General features: G+C 36.4%; 1 protein-coding gene and 1 pseudogene across 1 annotated transcript; one reads left to right on the top strand and one right to left on the bottom strand.

Moving 5' to 3' along the window:
* Positions 1 to 15,985: 15,985 nt before the first annotated feature.
* LOC149224683 (uncharacterized) lies at positions 15,986 to 17,662 on the bottom strand. The gene has a single exon (XM_089388250.1). It carries the CDS (start codon positions 17,660 to 17,662, stop codon positions 15,986 to 15,988), a length of 1,677 nt encoding a protein of 558 aa, XP_089244376.1.
* Positions 17,663 to 17,788: 126 nt separating this feature from the next.
* LOC149224682 (putative protein S-acyltransferase 7 pseudogene) overlaps positions 17,789 to 18,158 on the top strand; it is a 39,698-nt pseudogene continuing 39,328 nt past the window's right edge.

Below are 18,158 nucleotides of genomic sequence, written 5' to 3'. Positions count from 1 at the left end.
GGTCATCTTTGCATGTCTCTTGTAGGGCCAAGAGAGCACAAAGACCTTCCCACGGAGTTGGGTGATCGCATTAGACAAACTGGCCAATGAGGAAAAAGCATGCAACTGCTCCGACATGTGGGCTCATAGCCTGAAGGAACAGGTAACAGGAGCTCGGCAGTCGCCCAAAGGTCAGCAAGAAAAAATCTACATGTTCACTTATATCTTGGATGAAATTTGTGCCCGTCAGCAGTTCCCAGGCTTGAAGTGGGCATGGACACCAGCCGAAACCTTTGTGAACACTTATTGTAAATTATTTTTAGAATGCAACTTCCAAGGAGTCATCACATAGGTGCCAGATCATTTTTTCACTCCGGTGTACAACATGATATTTGAGCAAGATCCTCCTTGCATGTCGAAGACAACAATGCAAGCACTGATCAACATAGCAGATTGGTATGCCTCACCATCTGGAACCTTTGTATAGATGTACAGTGCAGAGAAGCCTCCGCATTTTTTGCCAAAGTTTTCCATGGACAAGCTCATCATGCAAGAAGTATCATACCACATATCGATAGGACTATCATCTATGCTACACTAGAAGAAGAAGGCACCTTGGCCAACACTTCCGTTACAGATTGGGTTGTACGAGATACAAAATCTCAAGCATGTGGATGCTGAAACAGAAGAGTTTAAGAAATATCCTTTCGACATCAAAAGCTTCAATCTGTATGACCTGAATTGTTTTGTAAAGGATCTGAGAGTACAGTTTCCGTGGATCCAAGGGGCATTTCATTGGGTTGAGCAAGACCCATGGAGATATTGTCACAGCTTCTCTAGGCCCAATGAACTGGCCGGCATTGTTGCGGAATGGTTAGCAAAGCAACATCCAGGAGAGCACCAATAGCAGTAGTGACAGAGGTAAACATACCGACACGCAACAAAGGCAAGAGAAAGATTGTCGATGACGCAGAGGTAGAACAAAGATGCAAGTTCAAAGTAGACCCACTTGTGCAGAAAGTAGCTTTATCAATAGAGGCGAAGAGGCAACAGCGCGATAGGAGGACAGTGCAAAGGCAGAGAGAAAAACAGAGGATGGAGGAAACGGTGAAGGAGTTGCATGAGTTGAAGGAGAAATTCTGGAAGGAACAGGAGCTACGCAGACAGGAGAAGGAAGCACAGCAAGGCAAAATACAACAGGGGGTGCAACATGCACAGACGGATGAAACTGAGCCCGTACAGGTAGTAAACTCATTCGATCAGCTGGCACAAAGTAGAAAGGGTGAGCAGTTGCAGGAACGGGACTTCGCTTAAGAGATTGAACGAGTACTTGAACAGATGGATACAGAGATGGAGCAGTCAGAGTTAGATCATGAAATCAACCTCATGCCTTACCACCAAGAGGTCAATCCACCTGCTTCACCGGATACAGAAGCAGAGTAAGTCCCAAGCAACCAAGGAGACATTGAGATCCTTGGAGACAATCCGGAAGAAGAGATGCACAACATATGATTCGACCAGTCGCAACATAGAGTTGTGTAATCACGCAGAGTGTCTACTCCAGATGACCACACATCTCCTACACATTTTGAGGAATGAGAGATCGTATCTAACATGCGCAAGCATCCAACATCATTGGCTTATGCTACTATATCTTATGTCAAAGCCACTAGCTTGAGTGTATGATCCTTGATAGCAGAGAACGAGCGAATGGCTAACGAGTTACATATGGCCAAGCAGGGAGGAGAGCTGGTCACAACATTCTCCCAAGCGGAGTTGAAGAAGGCCATACTGGATAAGGTATCATCCCTTAAGACAGTCATGCGGGCATTTTATTCCAAATTTGGTATCATGCATAAGGCAATTGTCCATCTCAATGGTTGGCAGCTGTGATGTGCTAGGAGATCATGTATCTTTTCAAACATGCATATGTTTTTTGACCACATGAAAACATGGACAATGAGATACAAGGGAGGCTCGTTACACTTGTCCAAGATGATGAAGCCTAGAGCAATCGAACTGAAGGCATGAATCCAGAGTCAGATCCAAAACTATGAAGAACTCCCGCAGATCATCACTAGTTTGTGTGCTTCCCATGCACGGTATTCAGAAGCATGGATGTTGTTGTGCATGCACATGCAACCCCATCTATTGGGACACTCACCGAGGCAAAGACAAAGGCACAAGTCTGACTGGAGCTTGACTCATACTTTGACGAGCTGATGCGCATAGCCACTAGTGCAGAATTGGCGATCAATGCAAACACCATGCATTAGTATGTCGTTGGTTCGGCCACACTCAAGACAATGATGCGCATGTTATTAAACGAATTGGATAGAGGAGCCAAAGCAATGTACCCGTATGCAACAGAGGCAAGAGTTCATTTCCAAAAAGATGTCACCACAGAGTACACAGACACCATTACGGACTACTGGGCTTGGCATTAGTTCGCCACCATTGACCATCGTGAGGATGTTGAAGAGCTGGTCTTCCCACAGTTTTTTGAGTCATAGTGATGCCTTGCATGGCTTTCTAAAGCCTATTTTGTCTCACATGGGTACATGTGTAGATTGTATGTAATGGCTTGTCAAGTGGAAGTTCAAGTGTCAACACTTGAATGTAATAGTAATAGAGTAGTTGAAGATTCATGAGGGTAGATGAATAGTCACAAAGGGGAATGTCAAGGGTCACACCACCCTTCACTATATATAGTCCCTCATAACTCATTGTATGGGATTTTGGTCAGACAAGCTTCCGGTAGGAGTATCTTAGAGAAATATTGGAGAGTATTGTAATGAGCCTTAGCCTCTCCACTGTGCAGAGATAGTATATCTCTTTGGAGGAGCAGTCAGTTGTTAGGTCCCTATACTACTAGCGTAACCCCTTATTGTTATTAGTAAAAACCCCTTATTATATTTTTGTGCCCATGTAGTCGCCATATTGTTATTATTGTGCCCCATAGAAGCCCACTATTGTTATTATTGTGCCCTTACATTATTATTGTTATGTCGGCTTTGATTAGATTATGACCCCTTAGACTCCTATATACAGAAAGGAGGTCTTGTCATTTGTATCATCCAAGAATTGTTCATTTGTGTAATGTAAAGGAGGGTGCCCCCTCGAAGAGGCTGAATTCTAAGGCATTGGTCTATCTTTTCTATCTTTTTGTGAGTTGGTTTCTTAACATTTGGTATCAGAGCTTTGGATTCTAGGGTTTCGATGCTCCAAACGGGCCATCGTGGAATTTTCGCTATAACTTTTTTTCTGCTACGTTTCAGAAGCTAAAAAAAAAACCATTTGAGACGAAATCGCGCTGAACCTCGAGCCTAAATTTCAGATCTTGTCTCGCTATATTTTTAGAGATATAATCTGAGGAAGTTATGGTTTTTACAAGCTCCAAAATTTCATCTAAAATAGGTCATCGTGGAAGCTGCGCTATAACTTTTTCTCTACAAATTTTCAGAAGCTAAAAAAAAAAATTGAGAAGAAAGCGGTATGAACCTCAGGTACGAATTTCAGATCGTGTCTCACTATATTTTCGGATATATGATCTGGGAAGTTAGGGTTTATGAAGACTCCCGAATTACATCTTAAACAAGTGACCTTGGGAAACGCATCATAACTTTCTCTTTGAGCAACAAATGGAAACTTCGTAAGAAGTTATAGAAAGAGCATAGCCTGTAGTTTTTAGTATATAATTTTCTGAACCTAAGGTTGAAACAGTGACACGTGGCACATCGTACAAGTGCACTCTACTGAACTAGTCTATAATTAGGTCATCATGGGAGATTGAGAATAAATATTTCTTCAGGAATCCAATTGCGATCAGACTTACGGAGTTAGAAAGAGGACTCAGAGGGCTATTACAGACCGAAAGTTCAGAAGTTAAAGATCCGAAAGTACAGAGTTATTGTCGTTTCAAGATTGAGCTCCTAAAATCACGAAAAAGCGAGATGAGGAAGTTTGATGGCAAGGATCCGGTAAATTGGATACTATAGATGGAGAAATATTTTGATCTACATGGTGTAACACTGTTACAAAGGTATGTATTGCATCTAATTATTTAGAACCGAATCAATTTTTATGGTATAAAGGGATTTGTTCTCGTAAACCACTTGTCATGTGGTTGATTTTCATGGAGGAAATGATAGCACATTATGAGGATACAAATAGAAACACCTTCTTTAGCCAATTGATAAATCTCAAACAAAAGGGTTCAATGGTAGAGCACATTGAGGACTTCCAAAAATTGAATATAAGAGTAGATGATATTCCAAAGAAGAAAATGGTTGATGTCTTCATAGGGACTTTAAAGGATAACATTCAACACAAGGTTCGTCTTTGGGAACCTGATTCATTGGAGAAGGCATTCAGGTTGGCAAGAAAAATTGAAAGTGAAATTATGGAAACAAGGAATCCTACCACTCACTACTATAATTATGGAAGCATTTTTTCTCCTAGCCTTCCACAACCTACAAGGTTTACACCACAACAATTGGAAGAAAAAAGAGAAAAAGGGCTTTTTTACAATTGTGATAGCAAATACACTAAAGGTCATAAGTGTGCTGAGAAGAAATTAATTTACATTGATTATGAAGAGGAGGAAGAAAAGGATCAAGAAACATTAAAAGAAGAGGATATACACTAGGAACCCACCCCAGAGAAAGAATAAATGAATCTAACCATATCTTGTAAAGCATTGGAAAGAATTACCACTCCTCAAACTCTCGAGATAGAAGGACATATCAAGAAGAAAAAGGTTCAAGAAGTGAAAGATCACATCGAGAAAGAAGAAATGAATCCGACCATATCTTGTAATGCATTGGCCAGAATTACCACTCCTCAAACTATCAATATAGAAGGGTATATCAAGAAGAAAAATGTTCAATAAGTGAAAGATCACATCGAGCATCAAGAAATGAATCTGACCATATCTTGTAATGCATTGGAAGAAATTACCACTCCTAACACTATCAAGATAGAAGGACATATCAAAAAGAAAAAGGTAATAGTGTTGATTTATTTGGGAAGTACCCATAATTTTATTCATTCTATGATAGCCAAGGAATTGAATTGCTTCCTATATCCAGCACCAGAGTGTCAAGTGATAGTTGCAAGTGGAGGAACCATAAATTGCTCTAGAAAGTGCCATAATATAAAGCTATCCATAGGAGAATATGTATTGAATATCCAAATGCTTTCCATTCCAATGGGTGGTGCTAATGTTTTACTAGGAGTCCAATGGCTACAATCTTTGGGTACGATAGCTTTTAATTTTCAAGAATTTTTCTTGGATTTTTTTTTTGGAAGGAAAGGAAGTTGAATTGAGGGGTATCGAAGGGAAACTGAGAAAGATAATCAACTCTAACATCATGACAAAGCTTCTAAATAAAGAACAATGGGGCGTAATTGCATAATTATGTTCACTAGAGGATCCTACATCGAAATCATGTATTTCTCCAAATCTCCAAAACGTTTTGGACAACCATTCCAAGGTATTTGAGACTCCCAAAGACCTCCCACTTATTCGTGATCATGATCATGCTATTCATTTGATTCCAGGAAGTGTTCCTTCAAGCATCAGGCCTTACAGATATCCATATGCCCAAATGAGTGGGAACTCATTCAAAAGTTGCATAAGATCTCAGTTCAAACAGTATTGCGAGAACTTGACAAGGAAGGAAAAATCATATTGGAACCTGAAGTAGTCACAGAAACGAGAAATCGACAGCTACGAAATAGATCAATTTCAGAGTATCTCATTAAGTGGAAGAACTTACCCGCTGAAGATTCCACATTGGAGGACAAGAATTTATATAGAAGCATAAAGAAATACTCAAGCGTCGAGGACAACACTTTTTTAAGGAGAGGGTCATGTTAGGTCCCAGTACTACTAGTGTAACCCCTTATTGTTATTATTACAACCCCCTTATTATATTGTTGTGCCCATGTAGTCCCCATATTGTTATTATTGTGTCCTTACATTATTATTGATATGTCGGCTCTGATTATGTTATGACCCCTTAGACTCCTATATATAGAAAAGAGGTCTTGTCATTTGTATCATCCAAGAATTGTTCATTTGTGTAATGTAAAGGAGGTTTCCCCTCGAAGAGGTTGAATTCTAAGGTGTTGATCTATCTTTTCTATCTTTTTGTGAGCTGGTTTCCTAAAAGCAGCAGTGACTATAACGTTCTGCTACCAGGACTAGTGGTTGGTCATGGTCGTACAGTATGATTGGAACTTTCACTTCTTAATATAATAGAACCAGCTCGTTTCGTGCATATTTTGTTATTGTATTTCAGCTATCTTGTTTACTCTAATGATATATGTATTTGTTTTCTTACGCATGCATGTATGGACTCTTTCTATATAAGTATGTATGAATCTTATTGAGATGTGTTGTTGGTTTAACCATCACTTTGGATTGTTAGCTTACTTTCTTTCTAGTTTGTGATGCATCTTTGCTCGTGTGTTCCCTTCTTAGCCATGTGCTTTCACAGGTTTCCAAGGGGCGCACTCACCTCACTCTCTGTGTGTTAGAACCGTTCATACACCTTCCTTGGCTTGTTGTGCATGTCACACCCTTGCTACCAACAAGGACATCTTACTTGCCTCTACGCGCAACCACGGTCAAGGTGATACCGTACAACCCACTGCTGGGACTCCTACACCAAACGGTCTAAGGTCTAGTTGGGACTTCTTACCGGGGAGATCCCCTTACGTGTTGGCGGGTCCAGCACCGTCAGCACCACACTACCATTTGTACTTTTTGTTTAATTGGTGTCATCGTCAAACAAGGTTGTCATAACCTTAAGACCTTACTGCTCAACCTCTGGTCTAGATTTCCTCTCAGCAGGAAGCTTTTTAGCCTATTTAAATTTTTGACATCGATAATATAAAGTGCCTTAAAAAAAAATCTTGTTAGCAACACCTAATATTGCATCAACATATTTTAGTTTAGATTGAACTTTATGTTAATTTGTTCTCTTCTTATTGAGCCGAGAGGCTCATTCTCCAGCTCAGTATGATGTGTAACGCTATCCATCTATCATTAAAGTTGAAATTTTGCTCATGTTGCCCAAAAAAATATATATATACAAAACATTTAAATAATGTTGATTCATACAAAAAATTGCACCTGAAAAAATTGGATCCCTCTCAGCTCATGTTAGATCCGTATTTAAAATGGATCTATGTTGGTAAATCATGGTATTGATTGAACCGAGAGGCTCATTCTACAACCCAGTATGATGTGTAATGTTGTCCGTCCATCATCAAAGTTGAAATTTTGTTCATGTTGGCCAAAAAAAATTAGTAATAATAACTATAAAAAACATTTAAATAATGTCGGTTCATAAAAAAAAAAATTGCACTTGAAAAAATTGAATCCCTCTGGGCTCATGTTAGATTCGTATTTAAAATGGATATATGTTGGTAAATCATGGTTAGATCCGTATTTAAAATGGATCTATATTGGCTCAGGTTGGTAAATCATGGTTAGATTCTTATTTAAAATGGATCTATGTTGGTAAATCGTGGTATTGAATTCACACGGTCATCACATTACACATTTAAAGTCATATCATTGTGACTATTGCCAATTTTATAGTCATTATTATATTGTCTAGAATATGCAATTTATAGCAATATATAATATTCCATTAACATATATTTTAGTTTAGATTGACCATAATATTATGATTCATTATATAAGATGCACCAATAAAATATACTTTTTTTTAAGTACAATAACAACTACTCTTAAAATTTTAAATTTCTTATTATTCATAAATTTCTTTTTTCATTAACAACATAAATTCATCTTAATTTTAAATTTATTAAACCTTTAAAAACTTTTAAAGACTTGATATACAAATCACATATTTTTAAATCATAAAATTTTCCATACAAAATAAATCCAAATAATAAGATCCCAGCTTAACCTACATCTGCGATTAAACTAGATCACCGTAAAATGTATAAAGTAAAATACCAATGGTGAAAAATGTTGTATTTTACATTAGAGATTGATGAGATTGTGACTTAGCAATAGGTAGGAAATACATTGATTAATTTAAGTTGATTATTCAAACATTTTAACTTAACTTTTATTCAAGAATCGGTAAAGCAACATACCTAACTTTGGCAAAATGCTGAGATATTTAAAAAATAAAAATATTCTTAAAATAAAGTCTTTCCTAACATGATGGCCTTCTTTTTGGTCATGATATGACCAACACAAGACCCACCCAAAGTGTGCTGCCGTTTCTCTTCGCTTTCTTTTTAATATCAACTTGTCCGTGGAAAGCAACATTTAATAACTCATAAAGCATGGGCCATGCTTGCGTCGACAATTAAAACAAATGATTTTTTTTTTATATAATTCCCAAAATATATTCCTGGATATTATGGTGGTTTGCATGTAATATATATATGGTGTGTTTTGGTTATATTTTAAAATTATTTTTATTTAGCTAAGAGTTAATTTTTTATGCAAGGAAATAGGTTAACGATTTTAGATTATTTGTGAGATCGAGAGCTGTGAGAACCTAAACCATTTAGGAAGAGTGAAAGTCTAGACCACCAAGTAATTCCAAGTGTTATGGTTTTTATTGAATAACATTACATTGATGAATCAACTTGCATTTGCTAATAACACTTAGTGATGATTGTCCCATTGCCAAATTGACAACTAAATTATGATATATTTTTCCAATTTATATTTGTAATTTAATTATTTATATTAAATATTCACTTATTAACAATAAATCTTTTAAATATAGATTATTAAATTTAATATATTTTTAAATTAACAAATTATATTTTTCATTTATATTTTTTTTATATCATTTATATTAGTTTTCATGTTAATTAATCTTTATTTACAACAATGAATCAATTAACATGTCATTGTTTTTTTCAAAAGATAATTAACATGTCATTGTTATAATAACAATCGATAACCATTTCTTCTCCAAAATGAAAATCCACCATTATTTAAATGTTTAATCTCATTTTAAATATTTTTCAACAATTTTTCTTAAATGCCAAGTAATTTATAACCATTTCTTCTCCAAAATGAAAACCCACCATTATTTAAATGTTTGATCTCATTTTAAATGTTTTTCAATATTTTTTCTTAAATGCCAAGTAATGTTGTTATTAATAAAACTTGTTAATAATAAGTTACATTGTAAATGGATAGGTAATATGCTCTAGCCTGGTTGACTTTGAGGTTCATCTAAGAAATTTTAGAGTTAGTGTTTCAATTTCCAATCATTTGTTTATTTTTAATTTATCACCAAATAACTAAATTTAAAAACTTTATATTTTTAATTCATTATTAAACTAATAAAACTTACATAATTCAATCTTATAATTAAATTTTTTATATTAACCACTCCTATTACCCTTAAACAACTATGTAATATATGAATTTGATATAATGAAAATAATTTCATCCTTTCCAATTAAAAAAATTAAAAAATAAAAAATTATATATATATATATATATTATCTGAATGAAAATAAAAAAATAGCATTACTTCACTTAAATCTTAAAGCATTTAATATATTAGGAATGATATTTCACTTACTTTCTTCACTTAAATTTTACAGTATTTAATATATTAGGAATGATATTTCACTTACATTCTTCACTTAAATTTTACAATATTTAATATATTAAGAATGATATTTCACTAATGTATTAACCTGTTTTAATCACTTAAATCTCACACTACTTGACATATTAGGAATGATATTCCACTTAAATATCAAGCTATTTAAACATACTGTGAATAGATATATTGTTTCAACCACATTGAATGAATATAATTTTTTAAATCCGAAAAAATTAGTTAAATTTTTTTGATAAAATATTATAAAGTATATCCTAATAATAAGATTTATATTATTAATCTAATTTTTTTTTAATATATTTATAATAATAATAAAATTCATATAAAAAAACTTTTATATTTTATATAAAAAATATATATCTATAAAACCATCACATCAAAAACTCAAAACCATTACATCAAATATCAAAATTAAACTTAAGTAAAATAAAATCTTACTTATTTATCACACCATTCGAAATAAACCTAATTAACATATTCATAATATATTACTAAACTCAAATTATAATAAAGTTAGATAAAAGGAAAAATGTAAAACTTAAAAACCTAATTAACATATCCATAATATATTACTAAACTCAAATTATAATAAAGTTAGATAAAAGGAAAAATGTAAAACTTACCTTTTTACCTATTCCATCTATTACATCAAACTCATAAACTTTATAAACTATCTTTAATCAAAATACTGTGAAACGTATCTTTCACCTATTACATCAAATATAAAAACTTTATAAACTATCTTTAATATGAAATTTTAAGATTTTCATTTAAATTCGAAACATACAACCACCCTTTTAATCAAATCCATAAAAACATTATTTTATTAAAAAATTTACCCAAATAAAAAGAGTACGAAATTTAACAACCCCTGTCAAATTGGCATACCACCTAAACGCCACATTGGTACGTTATACGATTCTACAATGGCAACCGGCCAGGGAATTCCTCACAAAGTTTACTTTTTCATAAGACCCTGAAATACTTTTCTTTTAACTTACTCGGCAGCGCAACAATCGCCTCGCTTTTACCAATTTCTAGAAGTTTCTTCCACACATTGACCACCTCCTCGTAATGGAGGCTGCCGGCCACCCACCACCTCGAAATTGGCGGCTCATCACTAACGCTGGCTGGCTAGCTGGACCATGTAACTCTCGCATTTTGATGCAGTAAACGATCTTCGAATCCCCTGGAACTTCATTACTTTGCTCATGATTTACGACCAACCTTGGAACTTCATTACTTTGCTCATGATTTACAATCAACTTTAAATCAATTTCCATTAGATCTAATGGAATTATGAATATTATGAATATTGTGTTTTTTTAATAAAGTGGGAAAATTTATCTTAATTTAATTGTGAAACCAGCGGTGAGGACAAATATATCTGGCTGTTAACAGTTAATGCATCACTGTTATTCAAAGAAAACCACACCCCAACTGGAATAACTGTTGGTGGTCCGTAAGGGGGCAGACTTTCACACCTGCCAGACTTTCACACCTGCCAGATACTTGCGAGATGCCAATGCAGCAGACTTTCACACCTGCCAAATGTCTTTGGGTCTTGGCCATTAAACTGTTTCCTTACATCCTAGGAAGATAAGCTCTTAGACGAGCAAAAACAGTGTTAGAGCATTGAAACATTGTTATGACAACAATGTGAAACATTTCTTTTTTATCAAACAAAAAAGCAATGAACCTCTTGAAACAAATTGAACCTATTTTATAGTTGAAGGAAAGAGTGAGATCACTGATATTAAGTAGTTCACAATATTTTTCTTACATCTTAAGTTATTATAACAATATTTATTAATATATCAAAGGTCAACATGGTTATACTCACTTAAGAGTGTTTCTCTGGAGCTGTAAGCCATTACAATAATATTCATCAAGATATCAATGCTGAAGATTTGAACCTGGATGAGAAAGATAACAATCATTTCACCCAACCACCCCGTCAATGCTGAAGATTTGAACCTGGATGAGAAAGATAACAATCATTTCACCCAACCACCCCGTCAGCGTACAACCGTCAACGTACAATTATACTTGAATGCATTATAACAAAAATCATCAAAATATCAAAACTCAACATGTTATTGGTAGAGACTTAAACCTAGATGGAAAAGATAACAAAGATAACAATCATTCCACCGAATTAAACAACCACAATCAAGAAAAAATATTGTTAATCACTGTTTCAAATAAAACTCTAAAACTCTGATGAATAGATAAATTGGCTCTGGCCCACATTTAAATCAAAGATGCTTCAAAGCTCAACATATATTTGGTAGAGATTTAAATCCACATGGAAAAACAATTATTCCACCCAATTAAATAGCAGCAAATATGTAAATTTATTCAGCCTTACATATTTATTCGATGGATCTAACTGTTAACTTAATGATTTATTCGATGGATATAACTGTTAACTTAATGTGGATGTAACTGTAATGTGTGATTAAATGCTAACTTAATGCATCGAACATAATAGCTCGGTATTCCATGAATTAATGCCCCTTACGGGTACATACCATGGCAGCACTAGTGCAGTTAAATTGACAGATACACAGAATTAATTGAACACAAGGAGCCAACCATGGACTGGTGTGGTCACAGGACTCTGGAAATGAGCCAAAGTTTAGAAATGTACTATGGTTTCCACTTAAAAAATTGTAATCCCGATTATGAGCATGTAGTAGCTTTGCTCAAGGGGCTGGGAGACGGACATATTCCCACCCAAATTAAATTAACCCTTAATACCACAATCCAAAACACTGTTAATGACCGTATCAAATAGAACTCTAATGAAGAGATAAATTGGCTGTGGCCCACGTTTTAGTCAACTTTATCGTGAAACAGGGATGCAGGGTTTTGCCAAAGCTCCCCCACCATATTTAAAAAAGAAAGGAAATTAAGAATGGAGGAGAGCAAAAGTTGCAGGAAGCCATGTGCAAAAAGGCGGTTGTTGACAAAGCGGTTGACTAAACATAATTTGGTGGCATGTGCCTGTCTTCACACCTTATTTCTAACTGCCAATTTAGTTCATCTTTATCCGCAATTAGTGCATATATCTACTCCCCCTTTTCTGCCTTTGCAGACCCATGCCACCTGGAAAGCCAAGCGACAACGACAATACTCTTAAAATGGGGTTTTCGGCGTTTCGAACACAGGCCAATGGAATCTTCTGTGTAGTGTCGTCTTTAGTTAGTAGTCGGTCATTTTCGTGGATAAAGCGAACGCACCACCCAGGTATTGTGGTGGTGGGTGCTGCGTAGTAGTAGCGTTATATGCGATGTGGCTTTTGAAAAATGCACGACTTTATACATTTGAGATGCTGAAAGGTAAGGCTGTCCCCTATCCAACCAGAAACAAATGCATGTGTCATCTATGATTAGATATTTTGTCTCATCCTCTGTTCAGTTCACAAATATTTTGTCCATATCCATCCTGGCCCATCTCCTTTCCTGCTTCAGAATCCCACATATACATTTCACTTAATTTGGGAGTTTGTTTTTTGAGAAAAGACCCACTCTCTGCCCACAGGATAACAAATATGAGAAAACTAACAAATATTTCTCTTTTTCAATTTGGTACAAACATCAACACGGATGGAAAAAGGAGAAAAATGGTCTATTAGCATTAATCAATTTTTTCACTGTTTTCCTGTATTGCTCTGTAAACCTCACAGTGTAATCTCTGTTCAAATGATATTGTAATTGTTATTTAAATGATATTGTAATTGTTATTTATGTGATGTAAGAAGTTTTCATCTGTGCTTGCAAGTATTTTCATCTGTGCTTGCAAGTAAGGATTTAGACGGCATATTTTCATCTGTGCTTGCAAGTAAGGATTTAGACGGCATAGTGATAGTAGTTGTTAAAGTTACAGTGCTAGTAGTTGAAATTGATTCCATGTCACCAGAAAATAAGAGGCCTAACAGATTCTTCTAAATAAAAACGAAAAATATTATCTTTTTCTTATTATATCTTTTTGTTATTATCCTTATTATTATTCATACATGTGATGTTATAAGTAATCTTGAAATATTTCTATTCTTATTATTATTCATACATGTGATGTTATAAGTAATCTTGGAATATTTCTATGTTGAGATTTTATTCTGACATTTATAATCACCTTCTTCTCAATGAATTGTATTTTCCTAATAAAACCACAGTTTTATATTCACCTTCTTCTCAATGAATTGTATTTTCCTAATAAAACCACAGTTTTATATTCACTAAGCCAATATGAAACATCATACATTGTAACAAAGAGGTAACAAGAAGGTGGATGATGATATTATAAGTATCCATTTTCATTAAAGCTCTGAGCTTCACTGGCTTGGACAGTAAATTGAAAAAGTTTTGTAACTCTGTGAAATACCGTTATTACACCTCAAAATTTTCTTAACTATGTGAAATACCGTTATTACACCTCAAAATAGATTTAACAATGCCACATTAAAAATGCTCTGAACAAAGCCTATGTTCGAAAAAGCTAAAAGCTCCCTGACACACGTAGGTAGGTAGGCAGTGCAGGCTTCCCTAGTGACAATGAAAACACAAGTGCCTAATAATAAACAGACAGTGCTCTGTGTTTCCCAAGTCTAGAATCAAACATAGGTACCTAAAAAACAGAGTTATAGCTCTGTGTTTCTCTTGGCCTATATAAAAAACATCGTCTACCAACTTCAATCGATTTGCCAAGTAGTGAAATGCCAATTATAAAATCAACTTGATCATAAAAACAGAAACAGAAAATCATTCTGTAAATTTGAAACCAGAGTTACTAAACACTTTAATTATGAGAAAAGGCTGTTCCAGTGTAAATAGATATAAGTAAAGAGAGATATTTATGCCATTGCATGCATAGGGTCAAACCTACTCTTCATATTTTGTTATTTACGTACCAGTGTATGTAATTATTTAGGTTTCTATTCAACTGAAAAGATGTTCGACTGTGTTTTCTGATCTACATAAAATTTCCTTAATATATTGAAAGCCAAAAAGCTTGGATGATATAACAGACTGGATTAAAATGCCACATTTCTTTTAAGTTTTAACTAGTGAAATACAACATAATGCGCTGTTATTGTGGCCTGCCACTGCAGAATGTAGGTTGAAATACAACATAATGCGCTGTTATTGTGGCCTGCCACTGCAGAATGTAGGTCTAAATACGTTAATGATAAATATGCAATTCAATGCCAAAATACTCCTAATTTATACCTTAACCTGTTTGTGAATCCTGATTCTTGGTGTATACACGGTGGATGATGAACAATAGAGAGTCTATTCTCGCTGTGTGTTTGGAAATAGAACCATGAAAGAAACAGCATAGTCACTGCATTGGTGCTTTGAGGAATCAGATTAAATTAATACATTATATAGTTTATTTTAGTATAGGTAAAGAGGCATCTGAGACAATAAAGCTGATGTAGTCACCAGTACAGCTGATACTATGAACAAAATTGGTCCAAAAACCATGGACACGAACAATACAAGGAAACACAGGCACGGCATTTTCCCTTGACAAATCAGATTAAATTAGTACATTGTATTGTTTATTTCACTATCGGTAAAAGAGGAATCCGAGACACAGTACACCCCTTGTAGCCACAGCTGATACTATGAACAAAATTGGTCCGAAAACCTTGTACAGATTATTTGATCTTTGAAGTGATTGCACAGATATGCTAGAACTACTAAACACACTGAAGCATAATGCTTATCACGTTGGGAAAAAATGTGTTAACTACTGAATTAGCTACCCATCCAATCATATCAGGTATAATATTTTGGCAATATATATGATATGAGTTCAGAGGATTGCATTCCTCTCCCAACTGTGTCAACCCATACCAGAATATGCACAAACAACAGAATGGCTGGCACCTGGATCAAGAGTTCTTGATCACAAGACAAATTCTCAGTAAATAAATTATATAAGCCCGAAAACACTGGGACAATCCTTGCCTTCTGAAATAAATGGCACGGACCTAAACAAACCAAATTAATAATTAACACTCTTCTGCATCTGATTTTAGGGTAATTTCATGACCCAGTGATGATTATGAAACAAGGCCTAAAAGTCGAATAATTAGAATTTAGAGATTATAAAACATGGTAACTGTAGAGGGCAAGGAGCAAAACCCGCATGCTGGATACTAGAAATTTTTATGCAATGGCAGCTGATGATGTTAGCAGCAATTATGGTGATAAGGAAAGGGACTGGATTTAGGGGAAGGGAGAGCCAGAGCAGATGTTGAAATAAGAGAGCATTATGGTTTGTAATTGACAGCAATAGGGTTTGTGGTTTAGCTGTAGACGTTGGGTTTTCTATACCTGTTGGATCAGTTATTCTCTCCATCTCCTGCTGAAGATGTTGCGGAGCCGGCTTCCTGCGAGTCTTTGAAGGATCTTCTTGGCACCTGCAACCTCCATCTCTGCGAGCTTTTGCAGATGTTGACATGCTCCAGCTGTGGCAATCTTCTTCCTGCAGGTTTTGCTGGTTGAGAGAGCCAACAATGCAGAAAGGGGGAACTTTTTAGCCACAGTCTGGTTTCTGGGATCCAGCAATTGCACCAGACGGGCCACGCTCTTGTCATCCTTGATGAATTCCTTCCTGTTGGTCTGCACAACGAGCAATGCAGAAAGTGCCTGAGCAGCCGCCTCCTGAGATGTGCTTGGCTTGGCTTCCAACATCTTCACCAGAGGGGGAATACACCCTGCTTCACCCAATGCCTTCTTGGTTTCATTGCTGAATGAAAGATTGCAGATAGAGGAAGCAGCCAGTTGCTGGACAGTCGAATGCCCATTTTTCAGAATAGAAGCCAACTGCTTCAGAAACCCTGAAGAAGAAATCAAGGCCTTAGCAGTGCTGACAGAAGCAGAAAGACTATTTATCGCTCTGATGACGAGCTCCTGCGATTTGGGCGTAGTGGGTTCTTCTAAAAGACGTAACAAGGTTTGAATTCCGCCTTCTTTGGCAATCAACTGACGCATTTTCTCATCTTGGGAAGCCATTGCATGCAGGCACTCTATTGCATTTTCTTGCACAGACGGCATACCAGAAGAAACCAGATTGAGCAGAACAGTAATCGCCCCTTCTTCCGCCATCGTTCTCCTTATCTCTTCCACAGCGGCCACATTCCTCAGCGCCCCGGCTGCCATGGCCTGTGCAGCCGGGGTTCCCGATTTGCAAATATGAATCAGAACTGAAACCCCACCATAAGCCGCAATCCCCCAAGCATTTTCTGCATTGCTCGTCAGCCCTCCAATGGCCGCCGCAGCCTTTTCTTTACACAAGGAGCTCCCGGACTCCAGGAGCCGAACCAATGGACCTAAAGCGCCCTCCACAACGAGGATATGCTTGCACCCATCGGTCAAAGAAAGAACAGACACAGCCATGGCCGCAAGCTCTCGAATAACAGCTATATTCGAATCCAACAAATGCACCAAGTAGCCAATATCGCCTTCCCCGGCCACAAGAACTGCATTTTTATCATCCTCAGCCAAGAGCTGAACCAGAGATTCCAAAGCCTTTCGTTTGAAATCTGCGTTGCCAATCTGGAGTCTAGCAAAGAGATCCTTGATAAAAAATACCACATCTTCTCGCCCAGCACCCCGTCCGGGCATCGAAAGCACTATTGCATTTGAGTATCTCAATACCCCGCTCTTTATCAAAAGATCCAGGTCATGCAAATGCAAGTTCAGTTTAGCGGCCACCACGTCCAGATCGCTCTGCATCAGAAGCTTCCCGCTGTATGACATCTCGCTGCATTGCTTGGCCAAATCTCTGGCCTGCTCGAGACTCGAACGCACGTCGGGCAGGAGTTCCTTGATGAGATCATTTTCTGTCCAGTGAGGAGACTCGGCTACTGAGGTCACACAAGCCTTCAGTTGCTCTAATCTTGTTCGAATTATCTGCCATCGCCCTACGAAGACCTTAATTGTCGAAACGGTTATCAGAAGAATTGGTATCAGCCTCTGAACAATTGCCAGTAACTCTTCAGCACACAAGTCTTCCTGCATCTTTCTCTTGTGGGTTCAAATCGACATTGCAACAAATTCGATTTTCCTTGCATACAACAAGCAGGTTGGAATTAAGATAAAAATGGGTTTGACAGTTCTCGGCTCATGACAGCTCTGGGGATTATAATGGGTTTTGAATTTGACAGTTCTCAGCAAATAACAGATTCAGAGCTTCAGGGCTACAATGGGTATGAGGAATTTGACAGCCCCTTACTGAATAACAAATAGATATGAGGAATTTGATACATCTTGGAACATAACAGATTCAAAGTCAAGGAAATTGGGGGATTGAAATGGGTATGAGAAATTTGATGCCCATTCCAGATTCTGGATGTGAGAAATTCTATTGCATTAGGGGTATAACAGGTTGAGGATTGATATGGGTACAAGGAATCTGATACCACAGATGGAAAATAAAGGTGGGAAAGTGGTATTTTTCATAGCTATGGGGTCATAACAGATTTAGGAATCGAATGAATATGTGCTGGGCTCTAGC

The sequence above is a fragment of the Pinus tabuliformis genome, chromosome Q, assembly GCF_031772625.1.
Source record: "Pinus tabuliformis cultivar Carrire ecotype Pingquan chromosome Q, CPIR1, whole genome shotgun sequence".
Lineage (NCBI taxonomy): Eukaryota > Viridiplantae > Streptophyta > Pinopsida > Pinales > Pinaceae > Pinus > Pinus tabuliformis.
The sequence above is the reverse complement of the archived record's forward strand: the minus strand, read 5'-3'. Positions and strand labels throughout refer to the sequence as shown.

Bases quoted from the DNA above. Each gene is read 5' to 3' on its own strand.
- LOC149224683 (XM_089388250.1), bottom strand. From the start codon at position 17,662: ATGCAGGAAGACTTGTGTGCTGAAGAGTTACTGGCAATTGTTCAGAGG.